This window comes from Pogoniulus pusillus, chromosome 6 (genome assembly GCF_015220805.1).
Source record: "Pogoniulus pusillus isolate bPogPus1 chromosome 6, bPogPus1.pri, whole genome shotgun sequence".
NCBI lineage: Eukaryota > Metazoa > Chordata > Aves > Piciformes > Lybiidae > Pogoniulus > Pogoniulus pusillus.
In genome coordinates, this window is record NC_087269.1 from 7977529 (window position 1) to 8002753 (window position 25225).

The 25225-nt window shown below is 47.8% G+C and overlaps 1 protein-coding gene across 1 annotated transcript in view; it reads right to left on the bottom strand.

Moving 5' to 3' along the window:
• Positions 1–5271: 5271 nt before the first annotated feature.
• Positions 5272–25225, bottom strand: part of VWA2 (von Willebrand factor A domain containing 2) — a 35102-nt gene continuing 15148 nt past the window's right edge. The window contains exons 6-14 of the mRNA XM_064144338.1: positions 18690–18884; positions 17928–18058; positions 16960–17092; positions 15081–15136; positions 14013–14120; positions 11024–11605; positions 10301–10852; positions 7578–7700; positions 5272–5697 (exon numbers count right to left, since the gene is read on the bottom strand). Of these exons, the coding sequence (XP_064000408.1) occupies positions 5549–5697; positions 7578–7700; positions 10301–10852; positions 11024–11605; positions 14013–14120; positions 15081–15136; positions 16960–17092; positions 17928–18058; positions 18690–18884 (2029 nt within the window). The 3' untranslated portion in view covers positions 5272–5548. The remainder of the gene's footprint in view (positions 5698–7577; positions 7701–10300; positions 10853–11023; positions 11606–14012; positions 14121–15080; positions 15137–16959; positions 17093–17927; positions 18059–18689; positions 18885–25225) is intronic.

The window sequence follows — 25225 nt, forward strand, 5'->3', positions numbered from 1 at the left end:
CTCCCTCCACTCTCCATTACATTTCAAGTACAGCAAACCCCCAACCCTGTTAGTCACTGCACAGTGCCTTAGCCATGCAGTCTACAACTGCAGTGGACTGTATGTTAAATAATGTAGCTCTCTACCCTGACTGCACTGTCAACCACAGAAGCCTCTGGACAGCTAACCCGCTGAAAAATAGCAGTAACCCTGACAATTTGAATGAAAACGGAGAACAGGGTCCTACCTCTGCCTCGGTAGCACAGTCCTCTTGCAAAAGGAGCAGCAGAGACGGCAGCATCCACTACCTTCCTCTGGCCACTAGATAGCGAGTGTGTGCAACGCTTAGTCGCTGCTGCAGCCTTTGGAAGGAACCCCAGGATGGGCTTTAGCTGGAAAGGAAGGGAAAGAGTAAAGAAAGTGACTGAGACCAGGGCAGACACCAAGTCAGGCACGTTTGGTTGGCTGTACCACTCCTGGAGGGAGCTCTGGCACAAAGTCCTGGTGAAGGACCCACCTGCCTCACCCAGCGACACAAACCTGCCAACTAGCCCCTTATTGTCCTGCTGGCCTCTGAGAACAGGAATCCCCGAAAAACAAACCTCCATTTGGGATTGCTGATTTTGTGAGTGGAATGGGCAGGAGGAATTGCATTTGTCCTTTTCCAGCAGCACTGCACACCACCTGCACCTGTCTTGGAAAACCTTGCTGCTATCAGCTCCAGCTGAGTCAAGTCCACCACCAACCCACATCATTAAGCACCATGGCTACAGGTCTATTAAATATCTCCAGGGATGATGACTCAACTACTTCCCTGGGCAGCTTGACCAGTTAGGTGATTTTTCCTAATATCCCCTGGTGCAACCTGAGGCCATTTCATCTGGTCACTTGTTACCTGGGAGACATCCCAGTGCAGCATCCTGCTAGCCAAGGGTCATGGCTGCACCCAGACTGAGCACCACAAAATCTTCATGCCTGACCCAGGGCAGTCTCAAACTACAAAATACCATCTCAAAGTATTAGAATCATTGAACGGTCTGGGTTGGAAGGGCCCTCCAAAGGTCATCTAGTCCAATGCCCTCTGCAGTCAGCAGGGGCATCCTCAACTGGATTAGGTTGCCCAGAGCCCTGTCAAACCTCACATTGAATATCTACAAGGATGGGGCCCCAACCACCTCCCTGGGTAACCTGTTCCAATGTCCCACCACACTCATAGTAAAGAACTTGTTCCTAACGTCCAGCAAGGCCCAAAGACACATCTGTGTAGGGAGGCAGAGCTCCTGGTGCTACTGAAGGTTTAAAACATAACTTAAGGGTTATTGTTACTGCTTTGGTAGTTATTCTCAGCACAACTCTCAGCTGTGCACAAGGCAGCCAGGCCACCAAAGGGCTTGCAGTGTATCACAGGCAGAAGCCCATATTCTGGAAGGAAATTTCTTGCTACAAGACTTTTTCTTCAGCAATTTTCTCACCCCTGTACCTTTAGTTCCTGGTTTGGATACATGGAGCAATTCTGTAACAGGTACTGGGGAGTCACCTAGAACAGACAAGAGAGGTAGCAGGCACTTTGATTTTCCTGAGGCACAAGCAGAGTGCCAGATTTTAATGGAATGTGGTAGTTTCAGTTAGTTTTAGTTCATTTCATTTAATAGTTTTGTTAGTTTTAATTTAAGAAAAAAAAATCTGCCCCTTATTGGTGGAGTTGGCCTAAATATTTATGTAAAGTGGTCTCCAAAATGAACCAAATTAACTTGCCTTCACTTAAGAGAGTAAGCTTGCAGGTGTTCTGCAGGCTGAAGGAGCCAGCTGGCTTTAAGGGGAAGATCAGCAGAGGTGGTGTCAGCGCTGAGGTACCTCTGGCACAGCAGGGTCTGAAGTCCAGCTGCCCTGCTCCAGCCTTTACAGTACAGGCACCAAACACGTTTACTCATTACAAACTGGCATGGTTTTGTTTGCTGAGGGAAGGTAAGACTAAAAGGTGTGAAATTTGCAGCACTTACTTAAATCCCAGCTTCCCTCTGAAGTTGACACATTGCCCAGGATCAAGCAAGGCTCATCCAGCAATCCTACGGAGCAAGAGTAATTTGCAGTTCCATTAGTAACAACAGTCCAGACATCTAATGACAGCCTGGCACAGACAGCATCCTCTGTGCTCCCCCGATGCCAGACAGGATTAGCACTGGCTATGCAGGGAGCCTAGCTCCTCGGTGGCTGTGCCAGACCCAAACATTGACCCAGCCTTAAGGGAATGAGCTGCCACCAGGTAAGTTCTCATTAAGCATTTGCAATTGAATCAAAGCAAGTCTGTGAGAGTGAATTTAATTCGGGGGCATGTGGGAGATGCAAGCCACTTACTCCTTTTTAAGAGAAGGGGCTTAGAAATTAGCCAGGATCTTCAATTACAATTTTAAAAAGAGAAAACAGCTCCAACAACTGCTCAACAGTGTCCTGCTTGCTCATGAGATCAGCAGGTCCCTGCCAGCCCATCCCACATACCCTGATCTTTGTTATTGGCTCGGCTCTATCCCATCTCCCCCCAGTGCCCTGCCACCTTCTCACCTCGCTTTGTCCCGTGCAAAATGAGAGCTGGTGGGTGCCAGCACTGCCAGAGCACATCTGAGCAAGCAACCATCCAAGGCTTCAGCAGTCAGCTGCATTTAGGAGGAAGGTCACAGCTGCAATATGTGTCAATTCCACCCACACAGGGATCCCTGGGACACTCTGGTCACTAAGACCTCAAGCCAGATGCACTCAGAGACTAAGGGCTGGGTTTAAGAACCAGCTTTCCTGAAGCTCCTCCAAGAGTTTCCAATCTTTCACACCATCTCTACTCAAGAAACTGATGTTCAGGGCTGGTTGTATCCCATCCAGCATGAGAATCCACAGTCTGTGACTCCAGAATCACACAGACAGTTGTGTATCTGTGCTTAAAACCAGCAAGAAGGTACAAACACATGGACTGCCCCAGCTCAGGACATAGTCAAGTATCCTTTGTCTCACTGAAGCCCATGCACTCTAAAAGTGTACTTGCTAGAATCACAGGAAGGGACCTTGAAAGCTCATCCAGTCCAACCCCCCTACCAGAGAATGATCACCTACACCAGATCACACAGGAATGCATCCAGGCAAAAACAAAGAGAACTTAGAAAGATTACACCAAATGATATTTGCCACAAGGCAAAGCTCTCAGCAGCACTGTACAAACTGTCCTGTAGACAACAGAAAAGGCTTCAAGCACCTGTGTGAGGCTCAGAATGTGCATCCCAGCTTCAGAGTTGAGTGCCAGCAAGGTAAATATGCTTTCTTTAGAGAGGACAGACCAGTCTTTAAAGAAAAAATGCTTGTGAGGAGAAAACTGATGATGCTATCAGACAAATCAGAGCAGAGAAACCACAAGGCAACAAGGGGGAAAAGTGTGGTCTCTGACCCTACACACAGCAGAAGATATGCAGTGAGGCAGGGAGGCTGGGGAGAGTTTTCAGAGCAGTCTGACTGGAATCTTGCTGTCTTCGTGGGCACTTCTGCACCACAAAACAGAAATCACATTCTTGGTGTCCCCTATGAGTCTGATCTAGCCCATTCTCCCTATAACAAGAGGTGTCTGACAATCTTACAGCAGAGGCAATGCTTAGCTGCAGCCATGCCTAAGTAACAGTCACAAATCAGTTACTCTTTCTAGCTCAAATGCCAGCCCTTCAATTAAGCCTCTTTGTCTCCATGCCTTGGGACAGAGAATCTACAGACGATCTACTAAAGTGAGAATGAAAAGAGAGAGGAAATTCTCCTTTCTCCTCACCTAGCTTCTCCCAGCAGATACACTGACAGTGCTGCTCTTGTCTCAGTGCCAGCTTTCATCCCCAGGAGTGCTTTTAGACAACTCTTCTTTTGACAATAAACCTGCAGAGTAATTTGTGGCTCTCTTTGTACATCTAATGTTACTATTCAAATGCAGAGCCAGGACATCTGGGCAACAGGATTTTTCCTCTCCTGGGAACAATAGATAGAATTTCCATCAGTGCTGGCAGTCACAGTTAATGTTTCTGCCTTGGCCCTGAACAGAGTTGCTCCTTCACTCCCAGGGTGATGGACACCATGGGAAAAGCAGCAGGGAACAACCCAACAGTGTGAACCATAAGCCCAGGGGGAACAATTACATACATTTTAAAGCTTTAGGGGAAATCTGATCTAGTGACCTAGCGAGGCTGATGTTCTGAACCATTAAGGCATGCGGCCAAACTGTCTTTGAAGACATGTAACATCCTCACCAGAGGCCCAGCTTGTGCTGAAGAGACTGCTGCACTGAGGACAAGATCAGCTTTAAACAAAGAGAGGAGGCAGAAATGCCATTCAGTTCATCCATGCAGGTTTAGACCAGAACAAGCACGTTGTTCTCTGCAGCCAGCTCCAAAAGGAGTGCAAAGTGACATGGCAAAGCTTAGAGCCACAGTAATAGCACCAAAATGAAGAGGTGAGACTTGACATGGAATGAGAAAAAAGAGTAAGAGAAAAACATGCACTGGCAAAGGAGACAGCAAAGAGGTGTCCAAGGAGAGCAGAAAGGAAAGGGTGGATGGTATCTGGGACAGGCTCAGGGATCTTCCTCTCTGACCTGCAGTTGCCTGCTGTGCTCTCCTCCCAGCACCCATGCTAGCGGCTCAGGAGGTTGTCCTGGTCCTGTCCCCTCCACATTAGATCATGGCTGGCAGGTAAGTTTGAGGCTGGAAGAGGAGGAACAAAGTTAAACCTGAAAGCAGCTAGTCCAAAGACCAGCAGGATGGTACAAACCATGGCTCCATCCAGAGTTGAGAGAGCCCAGACACTTGTTTGAAATGGCTGGGAGATTGTCCTTACCTGGTGTGTTTGTAGCACAGGTAACTGGATTTGATGTGGGTCAAACTCAGGAGTATCAAAGGCAGCTGGTAGTGAGACACACTGACTGCCACAGCTCTGCCTCAGGATTGCATAAACCATTAGAAGCTCTTGCAAAAAAACAACCCTTTTCAAACCTCTCCTAACTGAAAATACGCAGTTACAAAATGCCCACGAAGGTAATCTCCACAAATTCTGGGGAGAAAGTGGTGTGGACAACATACAAAACAGAAGGAGGCTCATAACAAGTTCTGTCTCCTCTTCCTCACCTTTCTCTTACTGCCTGTAACATGCCACTCACACTAGCACCTGGCTGCCAGTGCACAATCGACATAATCCATTATCCACCTTCAGCAGGAGCTCCAGAATTTCTCAGACTTCCACATGTTTTCAGACTACCTCAAACACCTCTCAAGTAGCCTGTTGCAATTGAAACAAATTTATAACAATAAGAATTATAATAATCACAGAGCACTCAAATCTGGATGAGGGAATGCAAAATGCCAATAACAATAAAGGACAAACATTCACTTCAGTTTAGAAAGAAAGAGCACCAGAAAGCCCAGTTTGTGCAGTGCAGAAACTGTGAATGGACTCAGCACGGTCCCTGTGCTGCAGAAACAAAATCACTGCCAAGGACAGGGGTGGCTTGCTGGATCATGCCTGTGAGCAAGGGTTCCCAGACAGAGAACTGGAAGACTCAGTGCATCTGTGTCAGTGCCTCTGACCCCTTGTGCCTCCTGGTGTGCCGTGGGGCTTTGGAGAAGTGCCGCGAGCCACCTGAACTCCAGTGCGCAGGGAAGCGCGGAGGAAAGACCTGGGACCTCGGAGAACCACCTCGGAGAACTCCTGGCGTGGAACAGAAACACATACATGGGATAAGGCCTTTAGGACCAAGGCATAAGCTTCACACTCCATCCATTACAACCCAACAAGCACCCACTTGGCCTTAGCTGACTGATCTTAGAGGCCATGGAATGGAAGTTAGAACTCCTGGGCTCAGGCAAAGGGCACAATATTAGGTGGGGAAAGACACTTAACTGAGAACTTCTCACTATGGGTACAAGACCACCTCTAGGGAGCCAGAGGCTCAACCCCTCCTCTGCTGAAGAGGAACAGGGCAACAGGAAAGCTTTTGCACCATGGAAAACACTGAAAGCAACAGAGGGTCACACTCTGACAAGGAGAGCTTCCTCCCATTGAAAGGGGTCCAGAACTTCCCACCCCAAAGTTCATAGAATCATAGAATCAACCACATTGGAAGAGACCTCCAAGATCATCCAGTCCAACCTATCACCCAGCCCATACCAATCAACTAGACCATGGCACTAAGTGCCTCATCCAGTCTTTTCTTGAAGACCCCCAGGGACGGTGCCTCCACCACCTCCCTGGGCAGCCCATTCCAATGGGAAATCACTCTCTCTGTGAAGAACAAGGACAGTTTGTTTCTTCTAGCATAGCAAAGAGGAACAGAACAGAGCAGAAGATAACCAAAATTATTAGACCCTCTTGGGGTCCCCTCACAGTCAACTCAGTGATTGCCTGAACTAGAGCACAGCTTCTGGAGAAGCCCTTGTTGCCTAGAAGAGTGTGCCACAGTCAGCTCAGTGATTGCCTAAACTAGGGCACAGCTTCTGGAGAAGCCCTTGTTGCCTTGAAGAGTGTGCCACAGTCAACTCAGTGATTTCCTAAACTAGGGCACAGCTTCTGGAGAAGCCCTTGTTGCCTTGAAGAGTGTGCCACAGTCAACTCAGTGATTGCCTAAACTAGGGCACAGCTTCTGGAGAAGCCCTTGTTGCCTAGAAGAGTGTGCCACAGTCAGCTCAGTGATTGCCTAAACTAGGGCACAGCTTCTGGAGAAGCCCTTGTTGCCTTGAAGAGTGTGCCACAGTCAGCTCAGTGATTGCCTAAACTAGGGCACAGCTTCTGGAGAAGCCCTTGTTGCCTTGAAGAGTGTGCCACAGTCAGCTCAGTGATTGCCTAAACTAGGGCACAGCTTCTGGAGAAGCCCTTGTTGCCCTCAGGAGTGTGCTGGTTTGAGGCCCATTAGAATATTTTAATGAGAGAAAATAGATTATTTGCTATGAAAAGAAAACAATAGTGATGTCTATATCACCCACTGGTTTTGCTTAGAGATATAAAAAGCCAAAACTAAAACAATGATTCTCAGTCTCTGGCTGGCTGCCACTTGCTTCGTTAACTCCTTTGCCTGGACCTGTATAACTCAGTCTAATCATTCTCCTTCTAACCCTTATCTGGCATCTCACCCCTGCACAGTAAGCCTTCTGAGATAAGGGATGGGGTGAGAAGAAGGAAGGGAATTAATTAGGAGCCCTCCTGGGTGGTTCTGCTGTTTGGGAGGGGTTCTGAATGTCTGTATTACTTTTAACTTGTATATAATGATATATACAGATCATTACAGACATATACATTGTGTATACATGCTTTAAAATATGTGCTATGCTGTAAAACACAGCTTCATCCATAACTTCCAGCCAGCTGAGCTGGTCTGGTGAATCTTGGGGTGAGGGGAAAACTCCTGAACCACTAGAAGGAGTCCAAACTTCTCCACTCTACGTGATAGAGGTCATGTCATCACCAAGACATGGCCAGCTGACAGAGTTACAGCTGCCTGCCTGCTTGAGGGAGAGGTGGTGATACGGGATCCATTCCCAGCGGCTGGGCAGAATGGATGACATCTGCCTCAGCTACCAGCTGCTGATTCTTACTGCTCTCACAGTGGGGTCCTTCCCAGCCGTGGCATTCGCACCGGTAGCTCCCAGGCCCAAGGATGCACACCCCCTGGTTCATGCAGGGGTTGGGTTTGCACAGGTTCACAGGGCTTTTTGCTTCTGAAACAACAAAAAAACCCACAAGCAGAACAGGAGGTTGTGCTGGTTTGAGGCTAACTGGAATACTCTAATGAGAGAAATCAGATCATTGTTTATAAAAAGAAAATAATCATAGAATGTCAGGGGCTGGAAGGAACCTTGAAAGATCATCTGGTCCAGCCCCCCTGCCAGAGCAGGGTCACCTAGAGCAGACCACACAGGAATGCATCCAGACGGTTCTTGAGTATCTCCAGAGAGGGAGACTCCACAACCTATCACTAGGACTAGGGGGAATGGAACAAAGCTAGAAATGGGTGGATTCAGACTGGATGTTAGGAAGTTCTTCACCATGAAGCTGGAGACACCCTGGAACAGGTTGCCCAAGGAGGTGGTGGAAGCCTCATCCCTGAAGGTATCACAGTATCATCAGGGTTGGAAGAGACCTCACAGATCATCAAGTCCAACCCTTTACCACAGAGCTCAAGGCTAGACCATGGCACCAAGTGCCACATCCAACCTTGCCTTGAACAGCCCCAGGGACGGCGACTCCACCACCTCCCCGGGCAGCCCATTCCAGTGCCCAATGACTCTCTCAGTGAAGAACTTTCTCCTCACCTCCAGCCTAAATCTCCCCTGGCGCAGCCTGAGGCTGTGTCCTCTCGTTCTGGTGCTGGCCACCTGAGAGAAGAGAGCAACCTCCCCCTGGCCACAACCACCCCTCAGGTAGTTGTAGACAGCAATAAGGTCACCTCTGAGCCTCCTCTTCTCCAGGCTAACCAATCCCAGCTCCCTCAGCCTCTCCTCGTAGGGCTTGTGCTCGCTGAATGAGGCTCTAGGCAGCCTAATCTAGTGTGAGGTGTCCCTGCCCATGGCAAGGGTGTTGCAACTTGTGGTCCCTTCCAATCCTGACTGATTCTATATATCTGTATATGTATATAGAAACAGATATATAGATGTAATGCTTGGAGATCTTTTCTCCTAGACCCTAGAGCCCTTTTTTCTGGTCTTTTCTTTCAGCTGAGCTTCAGAATAAGTGCAACAATCCAGGTGGCCAAAGGCAAGGTCTGCTTCTCAAATACTTTTCTCATGATTCATAACTCTTTTAAAGTCCTTTCACAGACAATGATTCCATTATTAAGTCTTGGAGTAAAAGACTGAATGAAGAGCTTATCTTTCCATCACCCTTGGTCTCTCAGCCTATCTAGTACAGACAGTCATTACCTGCACATGAAATGAAAGCTGCAATTCAGCCTCAGGAAGTGATGTGTTAGTACCCTGACTCATTGAACCTTGCCATCTCTTCCCCTTCAACCACGGTGTTAATTTCATGCTACAGTAGACTACTTTTATAACGATGCAGCTGGAAATAACACTGTAGTAGGAGCACACTGAGAAGCTTCAGGTAGAAATCCTCTGTAAAGTCTGTCAGATCAGCTCCTCACCCCAAAGAGGCTGTGCTGTAGTGCTTTCCAGCCCTGAAACAGCTGTGGGCATGCTGAGATGAAAAGGAGCTCTGACTATGCTGAAGCTTAACACACTTCTTCATTTTCTCTGAAAAATGGGTTAAAAGATCACAAAAGCAAATAGCTAAATGCTAAACTCAGACTATTTTGAATGAGAATCAAGGCACAGAACTTCAACTAGAAGCACTTTTGTCACCACTGCCTGCAATCCAGGGTTGCTACCCTTTCTGACAAGCTGATTTCCATCCAACATGGGCACTCACACTCAGCCTGCAAGTGTTTCAACCCCGACACCAGAATCAGACTTTTCCCAGCTGGGGACTGGCTCCCAGGACTCAAAAGTTTTGAATAAAGCACACGTTCCTTAGGACAAACATGAGCTGTGACACAAATATTTGAAACCTCTTCCCTCCCAATTTACAGATGAGGATTTGGTCCTGCAAACAGAGTTAATCACAAGCTGTCTGAAAGCCTCAGTTCAACAGTCTGGGAGGCTTCAAAATGAATGCACAAATTCTGATGCTGTGATTAAATCCTGTGCAACACATAAGATCTTGACAGCCAACATGAGAATTTCAGTGGCAGCACAGTAAGGATGGACAGGAGTCACAGAATCAAAGGTTTTGGTTGGGAGACCTCTGGGATCAAGTCCAACTGCTGACTTGATACTGTGGCCTAATGTGCTTAGTCTTCAGACCCACCACTCTGCAAACACCTGGGGAAAAGCCTGTTGAACAAGACAGCAGAGACCAATCTCAAGCACTGTTGACTGCAGAAACGTGTTCCATTAAGCTCCCCCCAGCAATACTGCAGGGGATGCAGTAGCAAACAGCAAATCCTGCAAGTTTAAAGCAACGTCCAAAGAAAGCAAACTTCTTTTTCTTTTTCCTCATAGAAGGTAGAACCTAGACCTGGCAGGGCTGGAAAGACCCAGTCACACTAAGCCCAATCACACTTGCTAAATTCAGTCTCAGGAAAGTTGGTTCCTGTTCCTCTAAGATTGCTTTGGACAACTTCCAGACCTCTCTGTGTCACAGTTTCTCCTACCTGTACAATGCAAAAGGTAGCACTGAGCTCACTCTGTAAAGCATCAGAAAACCTGTGACAATGACAGCTGGTGGCACTGGCATAAAGACCAGGGCTGGGACATTCTCTCACCTTCACAGATTCTTTCCATGATGAGGTCTTGATGATACTGCAGGTCTTCATAGGAGGAGATGTGGACCAGGTAGTCAGGAGACCCAGCAACCCTCAGCAGCACATCCCTCTGCGCATCCCCAACGGCAACCACAAACACTAAGATGCCATTGTGCCTGAGCTGCTGAGCTGGGGCAGCTGCATCCTCCATGCCACCTCCATTTGTGAGCACCACCACCACCTTGTTGACACCAGGTCTTGCTCCTTTCTGCACTGTCATCAGGTCACTGAAGACATGCAGCAAGGCAGCAGCGGCAGAGGCCGAGCCCCCAAGGAAAGGCAGCTGGTTGGTGGCTTGGAGCACAGCTGCGCTGCTCGTGTGGGTGTCCAAAGCAAAGGCAGTGTGAGCTTTGCTGCCATAGCACACAAGGGCAATTTGGGTGACGTCCCGGTTGATGCTGAAGTGCAAAGAGCTGCTCCTGACAAAGCCTCTCAGCCGCAGAAAATTCTCCAGGCCAACTCCAGCCGAGGCATCCACTGCAAACACCAAATCAAGAGACTGTGCCTGGCAGCCTAGATAAACAAGTGGAAGCACAGCACCCTTCAGAATGCCTTCCCGATGACAACAAGCCCAGCAGAAACACAAACAAGGGCATCCTGTCCTTCCCTCCTCCCCAGCAGAGGTCAGGAGACCTCCTTGTGGACTGGCAAACCTGTTCCACAATGCTCATGTCACAGTCTTACCTTCAGGACTGTCCAAACTGCATATTCTTCTCTGCAGCTGGGGGATCCTGTTGAACAAGTCCTGGGGGTCTGAGTAGACAATTGTCTGCTTTGGACTGCCAGTCACCTTGGTCAGCTCCGCTCTCATGAAGCTGCTGCCTACACCAATCAGGATGAGATCTTGGTCCCTCACATGCTTAGCAACTTCTGCCACTGAATCCTGGGACTTGGAGCCAGTGAGCAAGACAACAACACGTGGGAGGTTACCCTGCTCCTCTGCAAAGGCTGGGCTGCTCCTAAAGCCATGCTGTGCGACGTACTGCAGTGCTCTGCCTGTCAGGGCTCCTCCTCCACTGAAGTTCAAAGCGTCGATGCTCTTCATGAGACTGAACACATCCTTGTGCTGGCCCACTTCAATGGCTATCCTGACACTGCTACTGTACTGGGCCACCCCCACGTTCACTGGGGAGTCCTGGCCCATCACTGCTTGGAGGAACCTCTTGAGGAATGCTTTGTAGCGCAGGAATCCTTCCAGTGTGACCCCTGCTGAGCTGTCTATCAGGAAGAGGAGATCCACGCTGCACTCCAGGCTCAGCTTTGGTGCTAAAAAGGAAGACAGCAATTTGTCATATGCAGAGCACCTCAGCTGGGGCATGCTGGAAGCCTTGTTGTGTGGAGAAGCATCGTGTCCAGTAACCTAAATGGTTTGCCTGATCTCCACCTATGAGCAGGTGACCTGCCCAGTGGATGGGGGAAAGGCCATGGGCACTGTCTACCTGAACTTGAGTAAAGCCTTTGACAGAGTGTCCCACAGCATTCTCCTTGAGAAATTTGGTGCCCATGGCATAGCCAGGTGGACTCTGGATTAAAAACTAGCTGGAGAGACAGGTGTGAATCGTTGTGATAAGCACAGTTAAATGCAGCTGGTGGCCAGTCATAAGCAGTGTGCCCCAAGGCTCAGTACTGGGGCCACTTCTGTTTAGTATCTTCAGTAATGATTTGGATCAGGGGATTGAGGGCACCACCAGCAAGTTAGCAGATAACACTAAATTGAGCAGGAGTTTCAATCTGCTCAAGGGTAAGGGTTCTGCAGAGAGATCCAGACAGGTTAAACTGATGGGCTGAGGCCAGGCACAAGACCAAGTGCCAGGTCCTGCAGTGTGGTCACAACCATACCAAGCAATGCTACAGACTTAGAAAAGAGTGGCTTGAAAGCAGGCTGGTGGAAAAGGGACCTGGGGGTGCTTGGTAAATGGCTGGCTGAACATGTGCCAGCAGTGTGCCCAGTTGGCCAAGAAGGCAAATAGCATCCTGGTCTGTACCAAGAACAGTGTGTGTCCAGCAGGAGTAGGGAAGTGATCATGCCCCTGTACTCAGCTCTGCTGGGGCCACAGCTTGAGTACTGTTCAGTTCTGGGCACCACAGGACAGGAAAGACATTGAGGTCCTGGAGCATGTCCAGAGAAGACAAATGAGACTGGTGGGGGGTTAGGAGGGCATGAAGAGCAGCTGAGAGAACTGGGGTTGTTTAGTCTGGAGAGAAGGCAGTTAATGGGAGATCTTATTGCTCCCTACAAATACCTGAAAGGAGGTTGGAGTGAGTTTGTTGCTGGTCTCTTTTCCCAAGTAACTAGGGATAGGATGAAAGAAAAGAGGCTTCAGTTGTGCTGGAGAGGTTTAGACTGGACATAAGGAAACAATTCTTCACTGAAAGAGTGGTGAGGCACTGCAACAGGCTGCCCAGGGAGGTGCTGGAGTCACCATCTCCCCAAAAGTGTTCAAGAAGCATGTAGATGTGGTGCTTCAGGATATAGTTCAGTGGTCATGGCAGTTGGTTACAGTTGGGCTTGATGATCTTTTCCAACCATAATGATTCTATGACTCTATATGCCATGAGCTGGAGGACAACTCCAAAAGTGCCAGGAGTGCAGTTTTGTTTTGGTTGGATGCCACATAAACTTCTAGAAACAAGAAATACCCATGGGAATCTGAGGGGATGCCTGAACTTTGGTTGGCAAACTTCAAATTACTTCAGACTTCAACCTCTTTGCACTCTGGGGAAATGACTCTGACTTCCAGCATATTCTATACTGGAGAAAGGAGAGAGTCTGAGCACCAGACCATCATCTGTAACACCATGAGACAGAATCACAGAATGTTAGAGGTTGGAAGGGACCTTCAGACATCATCGAGTCCAACCTCCCTGCCTAATCAGGATTCCCTAGGGTAGTTAGCACAGGAACACATCCAGGTGGGTTTGGAAATTCTCCAGAGGAGACTCCACAACCTCCCTGGGCAGCCTGTTCCAGGGCTCTGTCACTCTCACTGTAAAGAAGTTTCTCCTCATGTTGAGTTGAAACCTTCTGTATTCCAGTTTGTAGCTGTTGCTCCTTGTCTTACTACTACTGACCACCAAAAAGAGATTGGCCACATCCACTTGACACCCACCCCTCAGATATTCGTACACATGGGTCAGATCTCAGCCTTCTCTTTTCCAGACTAAACAGCCCCAGGGCTCTCAGTTTCTTTTTGGAGGGGAGATGCGCAACTTCCCCAGACATCCTCTTTAAACTGGGAGTCTTCACTCTAGGACAAGGAAGTACAAAACATTTTTTGAAGGTCAGGACCTTCCTGGGTTTCTTACATTCAATCTCCAAAATCAGGAGTCTCTCCTGGGCCCACATGTGTAGAGAGGGGACCAAGAGGCGTATCCACATCTTTCCCAGTTTCTCTGTTCTCCTGCTCCCATGCCACCTGCTTTTAGGAATAAAGGCAGGCACACCAGGATGAGGCTGTCAGCATTGGTGCTCTCCATATCCACAAGCCTTCTGAGCAGCAAGACTGAGTCTCTGAGCCTGACACGCTCACAACCAGCATGAGAAAAAAACTCAGCTTGTCCCCCAAAGGAAAACCCACAGGCTGCAGCCCCAGCCCAGCTGTCACTATGGCCATGCAGCAAGTATTCCACAGGTTGGACAAAGGCAGCAGGAAGGGTAGAGGTTCACACCTACCACAGTGGATGTCTCCTCCATGCCCCACCGGGCAGAGGCAGTGGTACTTGTGCAGTCCCTCTGGCACACAGGTGCCTCCGTTCTGGCATGGCTGGGAGTCACAAGGGTCTGAATGAGACCAGGGAAAGAAAAGACAGGGAGTCAACAGGAAGTCTGCCCCATCCCATTCTGTGCCAGTGTGAGCATGGACTTGATGATCTATGAGGTCTCTTCCAACCTTGATGGTACTGTGATACTAGTGGAAAAGGGCCACACCTCTGCCCCTCCAGCTGCAGCATCTGAACTAACGCAAGGCCATGTGCACCCTCACCTCCAGGGCAGGACCATTCTGGGATGGCTCTTCAACAGGCAGCAGTGAAGATAGCAAACCAGACCACGACTTCACATCATTTCCTCAACAAAGTTATGGTCATGCAAATACAGATTTGCTAAAGGTCATGCAGCCTTGCCAGATTTACACCAGCAATGAAGGGATCAGAGTCTGGTCTGCCCTTTGGACACTGTTGTACTAAGAAAGTAAATCCACTCTCATCTGAACCAGCAAAACCATGGGGCTAAGGTCAGAAATGAAGGACCATAGCTGTTTCCACAGCTTCAAAAATAGGCTGGTAACCAAGAAGGGCCAGGTGCTCTGCTGCTGATGTTCATAGTGCCAGGTGAATGGGTGGAGGCAACTCACTGCATGCTCCCCAGCTGGAGAGCAGTGACTGCCTGCAGCTACTGGGAAGCTGTGAAAGCCTCTATCCCAGGAAGAAGAGCAGCTGACAACTAGCTGGCTCCTCAAATGGCAAGGACATTCTTTAACCCAAAAGCTCTCTCTCTCATGAAACAAAACCAATCTGGAGGAACTATCAACTTCTGTCTAACAATCACAACCTCCCAACTGGAAAAAAAAACTTTTAGAAGCAAAATCTCATCTTTTTCTTTTTTTACTTTTCTTTCCTTTAGCCATTACCTGCAGTAGTTTAAGGCTTAAAGGGATATTGTGAGAGACTGGTACTTCCCTAAAAGTTCAGTGCAAAATCTAAATGCTTTGTAAATAGATGTTTAAAGGAGGCTAAATCCTACCTGGACAAACAGTTCGGAAGCACCTCGATGGGTGTTTTATCAACACTTTCTTCCACCTGAAAGAGAAAGAATAAAACCTATCATGAAATTAGAAACTGAATAGGAACCTTCAAGGTTGGCCTTGAAATAGCAATTTTTCAAAGCAAGTGCTTAACAAGAAAAATATCCATTCTGAGTGACAACAAACCCCCAAAAAACCCAAACCCAAACAACCCACACGTTGTTTTGTCAAATCTGCTCTTAAGGTTTTGAATTCTACTTTAACATTTTACATTTAAAGCTCATGGCTGCCTTTGTAAGGCTCCAAATGGTTGTTTTTTCATTAGTTGCTACAGAGAGATCACAGGAGCATGTGATCACTGGATGTCAGGGGAGCAATGTCTACAAATTTGAACATAAAAGGTTTCACCTCAACATGAGGAGAAACTTCTTTGCAAGGAGGGTGACGAAGCCCTGGAACAGGCTGCTCAGAGAGGTGGTGGAGTGTCCTTCTCTGGAGACTTTCAAAACCCACCTGGATGCATTCCTGTGTGAATTACCCTAGGGGATCCTGCCTTGGCAGAGAGGTTGGACTCAATGATCTCTGGAGGCCCCTTCCAACCTCTAAGGTTCTGTGATTCTGTGATTCCAAGCACTAATCTGACTGCCTGGTATTAAACAAGCAACGAGGCACCTCTTCAAAGGAAAAACAATCCCCCTACCACTTCGTGTCCAACACCACTTCCACTCAGCTCTTTGAGCAGAGAGCATGATGCTGCCTTTCCCTTCACAGCTGGTTTTTACAGCTTCCCTCCTGCGGTAGTGACTGCAATGACATTATTATTTTGAAGGACCTGATGTGCTTTATGGGTTTTCAGCTCCAGTCTCCTCTCCTCAAGCAAGAAGACATTTCCCTCATGCAGCTCACTGCCATCAGCCTGATTTTGGTGCTGCCGTGCTATGACTGGGAATATTTTCTGCCAGTGACTGGAGCCTCTCACCAGAGCAATACTTTCCAAGCCCCCCAGGGCAGCCAAGCAAAGGCAAAGGGACGTCTCTGAAGGAAAAAAATCCATGTAGACAAAACCAGAACTAGCACTGTAGGCAAAACCAGAAGTAGCACCAACACAGGGAACAATCTAGAAATGCTCTACAGCAGAGCTGGCACAGAGATGTAAACCTGAAAGCATCTCAGTTCAGCAGGTAGGAAATGAATCCTAATTTCATTTATAATATTTGTGGCACTCTTGGGCCTTCTGCTTCGTTGTCTCTGTTCCTCCTCTGACTCTCTGCTTTTCAGGTCAGCCAACAGTCAGAGCAGGGACTGCCTCTGTCTAAGCTTAAATCATGTTTGCATCTAAGCCTAATCATATTTACATCTGTGTTACGAGGGATCTCCAGCTCAGCAAAAAGCCACAGTCAGATAAAAGCCTTATTGCTGTATCTCTTATTGTCTTAGGGCAACACAGTCCACTCTCAAAAACCTCTCACCCTCAGCAGGAGGGAAAGAAACACCAAAAGCATTTCTGGGCTGAGAGAAGGAGAGTTGAATGAAAGGATGAAATACACAATTAACTTAGCTTATTTGCATAAAAGAACAGCAAAAAGGCAGAAGCAGCAGCAGAAGCCAGCAACCCTCCCATCCCCTGACCTGCAGGCTACACAGGGGAAAGGAGCAACACTCCAAACCTGGAAACCAAAAGCAGCAAGCAGAACAAGAGGCCTCTCACAGTGCAACCTGAACTACAGCTCCATAATATTTTGCTCCATCCAGCACTTTTATTTTGAAGCCAGCACGATAGCAGCATGGTGTTGAATTAGCAGCAGCAGATTCAACTCAACCCAGGGCACTCACCTGCTCTCAGCCACTCTATTTTATAGATGCAGGTGCCCAACTTACCTGTAGAAAGGGCAGAGGGAAGCCCCCACTGCATTTGGCTGCTTTGAGCCTTTCCAGCACACGTAGTTTCCAGCCAGCTCTTTCACAGTCTCCAGGGTCCTGCGCTCACAAGGGTGAGATTCGACTTTGCAGCCTGCAGCAAACACCAAATGCAAAAGGATCAACTGCCTAAAAACACAAAGTTTGGGTGAGAGTGGAGCACCACTCTGAAGTGGGTTAGTCTTCCAGATCTACCTGCCAGCAGCAGACCAGGCAGTGCTTCCAAAAGTCTCCGTGAGACCCCAGAAATGAAATCTGTTGACTAGCTCACCAAACTACACCACCTTATGGGGTGCTCACTCTTCAGCCTTCTTTGCTTTGCTGATTTCAGGTTTCAGTGACAACTTTTCAACCCTTCTGGTGCCTTTAGCATTCATAGAATCATATAATCAGTCAGGGTTGGAAGGGACCACAAGGATCATCTAGCTCAAATCCACCTGCCACGGGCAGGGACACTCTACCCTAGATCAGGCTGGCCAGAGCCTCATCCAGCCTGGCCTTAAACACCTCCAAGGATGGGGCCTCAACCACCTCCCTGGGCAACCCATCCCAAAGTCTCACCACTCCTATGGTGAAGAGTATTCATAAATGTATTTTGGTTTTCTTGTACCTCTAAATCACACTAGTTCTATATTTTCTGTCCCTTGCATGCCCCTGGTGACCCCCCTCTATCCCCCATTACATGAACAAGGACTATTTTTAAAGGTAAACAGATCCAGAAAGATTTAGGATCCTGCAGCTTGCAGGTATTTGGTGAGGTAGCTGGCAAGCATGCCATCCAGTTTGGGCAACATCAGTAGCTCACTTTAAAGTGCAACACCTGATAATTCCCCCATACACCTTCTGATGCTGCCTCATTTTTCTCAGTGGGCGACACGGCCCAAGCTCAAAGCATGGGCATGAAGGTGCAGCCAGGAGCCAGGGGTTACCTGGAGCAGTGGTGCTGCAGACAGAAGCAGTGAGGGTGCTGCACAGGCCATTGGCAGCATCACTGGCATCTCCAGCAAAGAGGACATGCTGCTCAGTGGGCTCACTAGCCAGCACATCCAGCTCCTCCCACCTGCCAAGCAAGAGTTCAACCACTTAGTCATCCCCAAGGAGTTCAGTATCAAAACAACTCCTGTGCAACAAATAGAAAGCTGATGCAAAACCGTGACACCCTCCAAACAGCTTGCAAGTTCCTGGTGTGTTTAGTTTCAGGCAGTAGCACACAGCTCTACTCAGTGGAAGAGCTTCCTTCACCAGCTCAGGTCTTCCTTCTTTGGAGGGTAACAGCCATGGAAGAAACACTGAACTACCCTGCTCACAGAATCACAGAATGTCAGGAGCTGGAAAGAACCTGAAAAGCTCATCCAGTGCAGCCCACCTGCCAGAGCAGGCTCATCTAGAACAGAGCACACAGAAACACATCCAGGCAAGTCTTGAATATCTCCAGAGAGGGAGACTCCCCAATCCCCCATGGCAGCCTATTTGAGTGTTCTGTCACCCTCACAGGGAATAAAATTTCCTCCTCATGTTCACATGAAGCTTCCTATGCCTCACCTTCCACTGCCCCTTGTCCTGTCATTTGGCATCACCAAGAAGAGCCATTTTCTCTTTCCAAAATTCTTAACAAGCACAAGAGCATCTCTCTCTCACCAGGACTTGCCACGTGGAGAGCTCCATTTCACACACTGTGGAAAGTTTCCTACCTTGGAAACCTGATTCCCACTGCAAAAACCACAATGTGCCTCTCCTTCACCTGCACTGCAGGCACTGCCGTACTGTCCTGGGACTTTCCATCCGAAATGATGATCAGGACTTGGGGGACACTTGAGTTTCTGCCACCAGGGAATCCCTTGCAGAGAATATACTTCAGAGCCCGACCTGTCTCTGTGCTCCCACCTCTAGAAGGAAAGGAAATAAAAATCAGGAGAGCAGAAATCAAAGCTCTTCTGTTATTGAATTGACCATTTGATTTTTAAATGCCTATCACCTTGCAATGGGGAATTCAGCCTGTTTCTGCCTGCTGCCACACAACACATCCACAGAGACATCCAATCTAGTCATTCATGCCATCTTCTTATCCATAGGTCCCATCTACTCACCCTTACCCACCCCTTTCTCCATCCCAGTGTGGTCTCCAAAAGACTTCTAACATATACAGCAGAACTGGAGCAGGAATCAGACCTCTCAGATATCTGAGTACTTTTCCCAGTTTCAACCAATGTCTTGGTTGGTTTTGGCTTTACCATCTGAGAGTTGTAGTCACTCTTTAAGACTGGAAAAGCTGGCTTACAACAGCCTCTTCTATTCCAGACAGAAGTGCAGTACAAGTGGGCAAAATGGTTTCCATGATCCCTAAACGTGCTATAAGTTCTTGTCACAAAGTATCCTCTTCCCTCCATGGGACCTTCTGCTATTCTCAGACCAAGAGCTAAGGCAGAGTCTGCAGTCAGTCCACCTGTGATGGTTTGGGCTCTTACCCGCCCCCCCACACTTTGTAATTGCCCCAGCTAACTCAGAAGGGCTCCAGGAATATAAATGAAGCTATTTATTTTACAGCAGCAAATATACAAGCAGATATTTACAATATATACAGTTATATACAGAAATATACAAAGGATAAACAATACAGAAGCACAACTCCCCTCCCAGAAACCTGAGTCCCCAGGAGGGGTTCTCAAACCACCCCAACACCTCCCCCTGCCCTCTCAACCTTACCCCAAATCCTGAGAAAGGAATAAAGGTGCAGCCAAGAGGTTAAGAAGGAAGGTTAGTGGCAGTGAGGTTAAGAAGGAAGGTTAGTGGCAGTGAGGTTAAGAAGGAAGGTTAGTGGCAGTGAGGTTAAGGTGATGTGGCTAGGTCTGAAGACAAAGGCAGAGTGAGAACAAAATGGAGAATGCTATCTAATGTTTTACTTCTTGTTCCCAGAACTCTCAGTGGGACTGTGAGAGAAGGAGACACAACCATTGTTTTCCTTTTCACAGCCTATTATCTAGTTCTTCTCACCAAAACATTCTAGCTTGCTTCAAACTAGCACACCACCAGTGTGCACAGTCCTTGCCTTGTCTGCCTCCTTTCCCCAGAAGCCTGGGCAGAATCGAGTCTCAGCAGCTAACAAGAGAAGAGTTCCCTGAAAGCATCTGGGTACTGCCTGGGACTGTGGCTAGCCCCACGAGTTGGGTAATAATTGTGTGAGTAAATACTTAAAAGCCTCTTTGTAATCCTCCACTGCCTTCTGCCATAAGCAGGAAAGTACTCACTGAGTCCATCTAGTGGGCAAGTGGTGTATTGACCGCGAGCGGCACTTGACCGCTGCAATCTTCTCTTCCAGTTCAATTAATGTTTATATATTCTGCTGGTTATTACTAGATCTGGTTATTATCTGTAAAATGTTTCCGTGACAGCACAAAGAACCAAATATTATTAAACTTAGTGGTCAGGAGTGGCAAAGAGTTCCAAATATCAACATTAATAAACGGTATTAATTTTGGAAAAAAATATAGAATCCACATAGAATCCACATAGAATCAACCAGGTTGGAAGAGACCTCCAAGATCATCCAGTCCAACCTAGCACCCAGCCCTAACCAATCAACTAGACCATGGCACTAAGTGCCTCATCCAGTCCTCTCTTGAAGACCCCCAGGGACGGTGCCTCCACCACCTCCCTGGGCAGCCCATTCCAATGGGAAATCACTCTCTCTGTGAAGAACTTCTTCCTAACATCCAGCCTAGACCTACCCTGGCACAACTTGAGACTGTGTCCCCTTGTTCTATTGCTGCTTGCCTGGGAGAAGAGGCCACCCCTACCTGGCTACAATGTCCCTTCAGGTAGTTGTAGACAGTAATAAGATCACCCTGAGCCCCTCACCAGCTTTGTTGCCCTTCTCTGGACATGTTCCAGCACCTCAACATCTCTCTTGAATTGAGGGGCCCAGAACTGGACACAGCACTCAAGGTGTGGCCTGAGCAGTGCTGAGTACAGGGGAAGAATAACCTCCCTTGTCCTACTGGCCACACTGTTCCTGATGCAGGCCAGGATGCCATTGGCTGTCTTGGCCACCTGGGCACACTGCTGGCTCATCTTCAGCTTACTATCTATCAGTACCCCCAGGTCCCTTTCCTCCTGGCTGCTCTCCAGCCACTCAGCCCCAGCCTATAGCGCTGCTTGGGGTTGTTGTGGCCAAAGTGCAGAACCCTGCACTTGGCCTTGTTAAATCTCATCCCATTGGCCTCTGCCCACCCATCCAGCCTGTCCAGGTCCCTCTGCAGGGCTCTCCTACCTTCCAACAGATCAACACCTGCTCCTAGCTTGGTGTCATCTGCAAACTCACTGATGCTGGACTCAATCCCCTCGTCCAGGTCATCAATAAAGATATTGAACAGGACTGGGCCCAGCACTGATCCTTGGGGAACATGAATTAATTTCCCCTTCATAACATCAAGTCTCTCCAGAGAGCCTCTCTATTCTCATTCAAATCAACACTGCCTCTTGCCTGGCCACACAAAAGCAGTGGTGCAAGCCCATAAATTCTGTCCTGGTGAAGTTAATGTTCATGAGGTAGTAAGCAATTAGTTCAATGTTCAGTAATCTCAGTAGCAAAGTACTAAATCCACCCCAGGATTCGGGTGCCAAAGGGAGCACGTTCCAGCAGTGACACATGCCAGTGGTGACATAAATCAGCAGATAAAATGAGCTGCTGCCAAGCATTAGGGAATGGCAGACATCAAGCCTTGCAGCTGTGCAATAACTGCCAAGGAGAAGCAACTTTGAATGCAATATTAGTAGAAAATAAATCCATGGCTTGCCCAAGAACAGCTTTAGCAAAAGATGCTGTGGAAATTCTGAGATTCATTTCTTGGGAGATTATAAAGAGTGAGATTTGCTGGCTGTTAGGTGCCTTAACCCACGAGCCTGATTGCCCTGCTGAGCCTGTAGATACTGCAGCTACCTGCACAAAAGCCACTCTGCACATCAGCACAGAGCTCCAGGGTGGGCAATGAGAGGTCTCTCTGGCAGCAGAATGCACCCAAGAGAAGAGATGCTAACTCCAGGAAAGCAAGGTTATGCCCAGTGTCTGCACAGTGCCAGGGTCTCTTTGGTAATGGCACACTGGATGCAAACTGGAAAGGAGCCTCTCATTGCAGAGGGTGCAGAAAAGAAAGCAGAGTGGAATAAAAAAAGGAGTGCTAAACATGCACAGAGGTCTAGGAGGGGCAGGACAAGATGTTTTTATGGGCTGCACATATACTCTAGCTAGTAAGCTCTGTGGGGCAGGGACTGTCCTCTGCTCTCAAGACCTACCTTTAGATGACTGTTACAGATGGCTACTGACCTCCACATTGTTCATTATCATGAACTATCATCACAATCACATACAAAATTATTAGCTCTGTTTAGTTTGTGAGCCAAACACTTGAAGGCATGGCTCTCTCTAACAGAGAGCTTAGAGGAGAGCTAGGAGGTGGTCTCACCTCCTGTAACCTCAGGAGGTTACACCATCTGTAACCTCATGACTGTTACAGATGGCTACTGACCTCCACATTGTTCATTATCATTCATTAGCATGAACTATCATCACAATCACATACAAAATTATTAGCTCTGTTTAGTTTGTGAGCCAAACACTTGAAGGCATAGCTCTCTCTAACAGAGAGCTTAGAGGAGAGCTAGGAGGTGGTCTCACCTCTGCCTTGCAGGTTTGGTGGACTATGCAGCAGGATGCCAAGATGGCTGGGTGAAATCAGCTCTGGTTGCCCCAACTCCTCACCTACCTCCCACACTTAAGCTAACCCAGGCACACCAGCCCCTGCTACAACCAACTAAGGCTCCACATCAACCACCTACATTGCCCATTCAGTCATCACCAGGCTAACACTCTACCACAACACCACACAATAAGCAAAAGCCTTTTGTTTCCCATGAAAACTGAGGACAACCTGCACTTTGATCCCTGCCTACCAGACGTTATCTCTGCTGTTGCAGAGCTAAACATTTGCTTATCTCGAAGAGGTAGAGCCTGCATAAACATGAGTGTCCCTCTTCCTTTCTTGATAGTTCTCCATCTGCACAACATGAGAAGTCTGTAATGTGCCATCCTCCACTGGGCTTTTGATATTGGAGAGAGTCCAGCTCGTGGGAAACACGTTCCAGACCTGTTGGCACTTAAGCCATTAGATGAGAAAAGACATTTACATCTGTCTTCAAACTCTGCCCAAGCTGTGCTATAAATCACTTCCTATGAATGCCTTTTGGGCCTGCTTTTATTTTCCTCCAGAGCAAGCAAGGGAAACCAAACTACAAGTGCTCCTCCTTCACTGGGGGGCATGGTGTTCTCCTTCAGCTGTATTACCACAAAGACAGCCCATTTGCTTTCTGATTTGCTTAATCCAGAAATGCATTTCATCATGCCCAGGTTCACTCTTGTCTATCTACCCTCTCTTTTCACCAGAAGCTTATTAATTTAGTACCTGTCAAGCCTTTCTGCTTTGAACTTCTTTCTTTAGGTACTTCTTCATTTGCACTCCCTTGTTTCCAAGCATACTCAATGACTGCATGCTCGTAGCACGTCCAAATCTGCCAGCTCCTGACCAGATGTCAGCAGCTGTCACATGCTTCACTGAAAAGGGCTGTGCATGAGGGGAAAATATATTGTGCCTAGTCAGTTTGATGACTAAATCTTGATGAACTCAGTAAGCTGCATCTATATGAGCCCTGAGGATTAGAAAAACTTAACCAAGAGTCTCTGTGCCAAAGCTCATTAAATGCAGTTACTTAATCAGTTTCCATTTGGAGATGGTTTGATGAAGCAGAAATGTATTTAAGGATTTTCTGAAGCTGAGGGAGGTTTGGACTTCACCTTTCTTAGTGCTGCTCCTGAGGAAAGGCAGCAGCTTCTCTCCTGTACCCAGCTATCGGGTTTGAGGAAAGAAAGTCATCAGAACTTTAGCTTCTGAGGTCACCACCGAATTTGGCTGCAATTGGCTAACGAATCGAGAAGCTATTTGGACAGCATTCATACAGACCAGCAGTCTCCAAATGAATCACAAAAGCTTTACTTAGGTCTGGTGCTGTCTCCTTTCAAGTGCTCCCAGTTCTGTGCTTGAAGCACAGGGCTGAAGCCAGGAAATGCCTTGCTGGCCAAAGGTTCAGCAGCAGCACATCAAGGAACTTCTCAAGCAAGACATCAAATATCCCTTTCCCCCCACCTCCCAGAAGCCAGCTGGAATCCATCCCTATTTTATCTACTTTGAAATGTCAGCTTTTCATTTCAACTAGATGGAATGGCCAAGCACAGTGCTATTATTTCTGTTCGATCTGTCAGCATCTATATGCTGTCATCAAGGAATTTCAGCGCCAGATATCAGACACTGCTTCGCTTTCTCTGCTCTCAGACTTTCAAGCAACAGCCAGAGAGGAGGAGTGCATCCTGTGCTCTGCTAAGTCCTTCTTGTAACATTACACAAGAGGTTTTCTTGATTTGATGAACTTATCAAAAGCAATACAACAAAACTGAGCTTGCTTGAAAAAGCTAAAATGATCACATCTGCTTGTAATAGGTGCATCAAACCTTATGAGGAGAGGCTGAGGGAGCTGGGGTTGTTCAGCCTGGAGAAGAGGAGGCTCAGGGGAGACCTTATTGCTCTCTGCAGCTACCCAAAAGGAGGTTGTAACCAGGCGGGGGTTGGTCTCTTCTCCCAGGCACCCAGTGACAGAATAAGAGGACACAGCCTCAAGCTGTATCAAGGCAGGTTTAGGCTGGATGTTAGGAAGAAGTTCTTCACAAGAGTGATTGGCATTGGAATAGGCTGCCTGGGGAGGTGGTGGAGTCGCCATCCCTGGAAGTGTTTAAAAGGAGGCTGGATGAGGCACTTAGTGCCATGGCTTAATTACTTAGAAGGGTTAGGTGGCAGGTTGGACTCACTGATCTCAAAGGTCTTTTCCAACCTGGTTAATTCTATGATTCTGTGGTCATGCTGAAGGCAGCAGACATCCAGGAGAGGTGTTGAGCTACCCTTTAGCTCTAATACAGATCAGCTAAAGGAAGAGCAGACACCCACAGGCCACAGCAGTACCTGATCTATCATCAAAATGAGTGTTATTTTGAGGTGGTTGACAGAGGCTTTGTAGATCCAAATATATTTCTCAGAGATTAAAAACTTGGACTTCAAACAGCTTTAAGGACAGTGCTTCTTGGGGTTTCTGGCTCCATTGCCTAAGGTCATGGGAAAACATCCAAGTC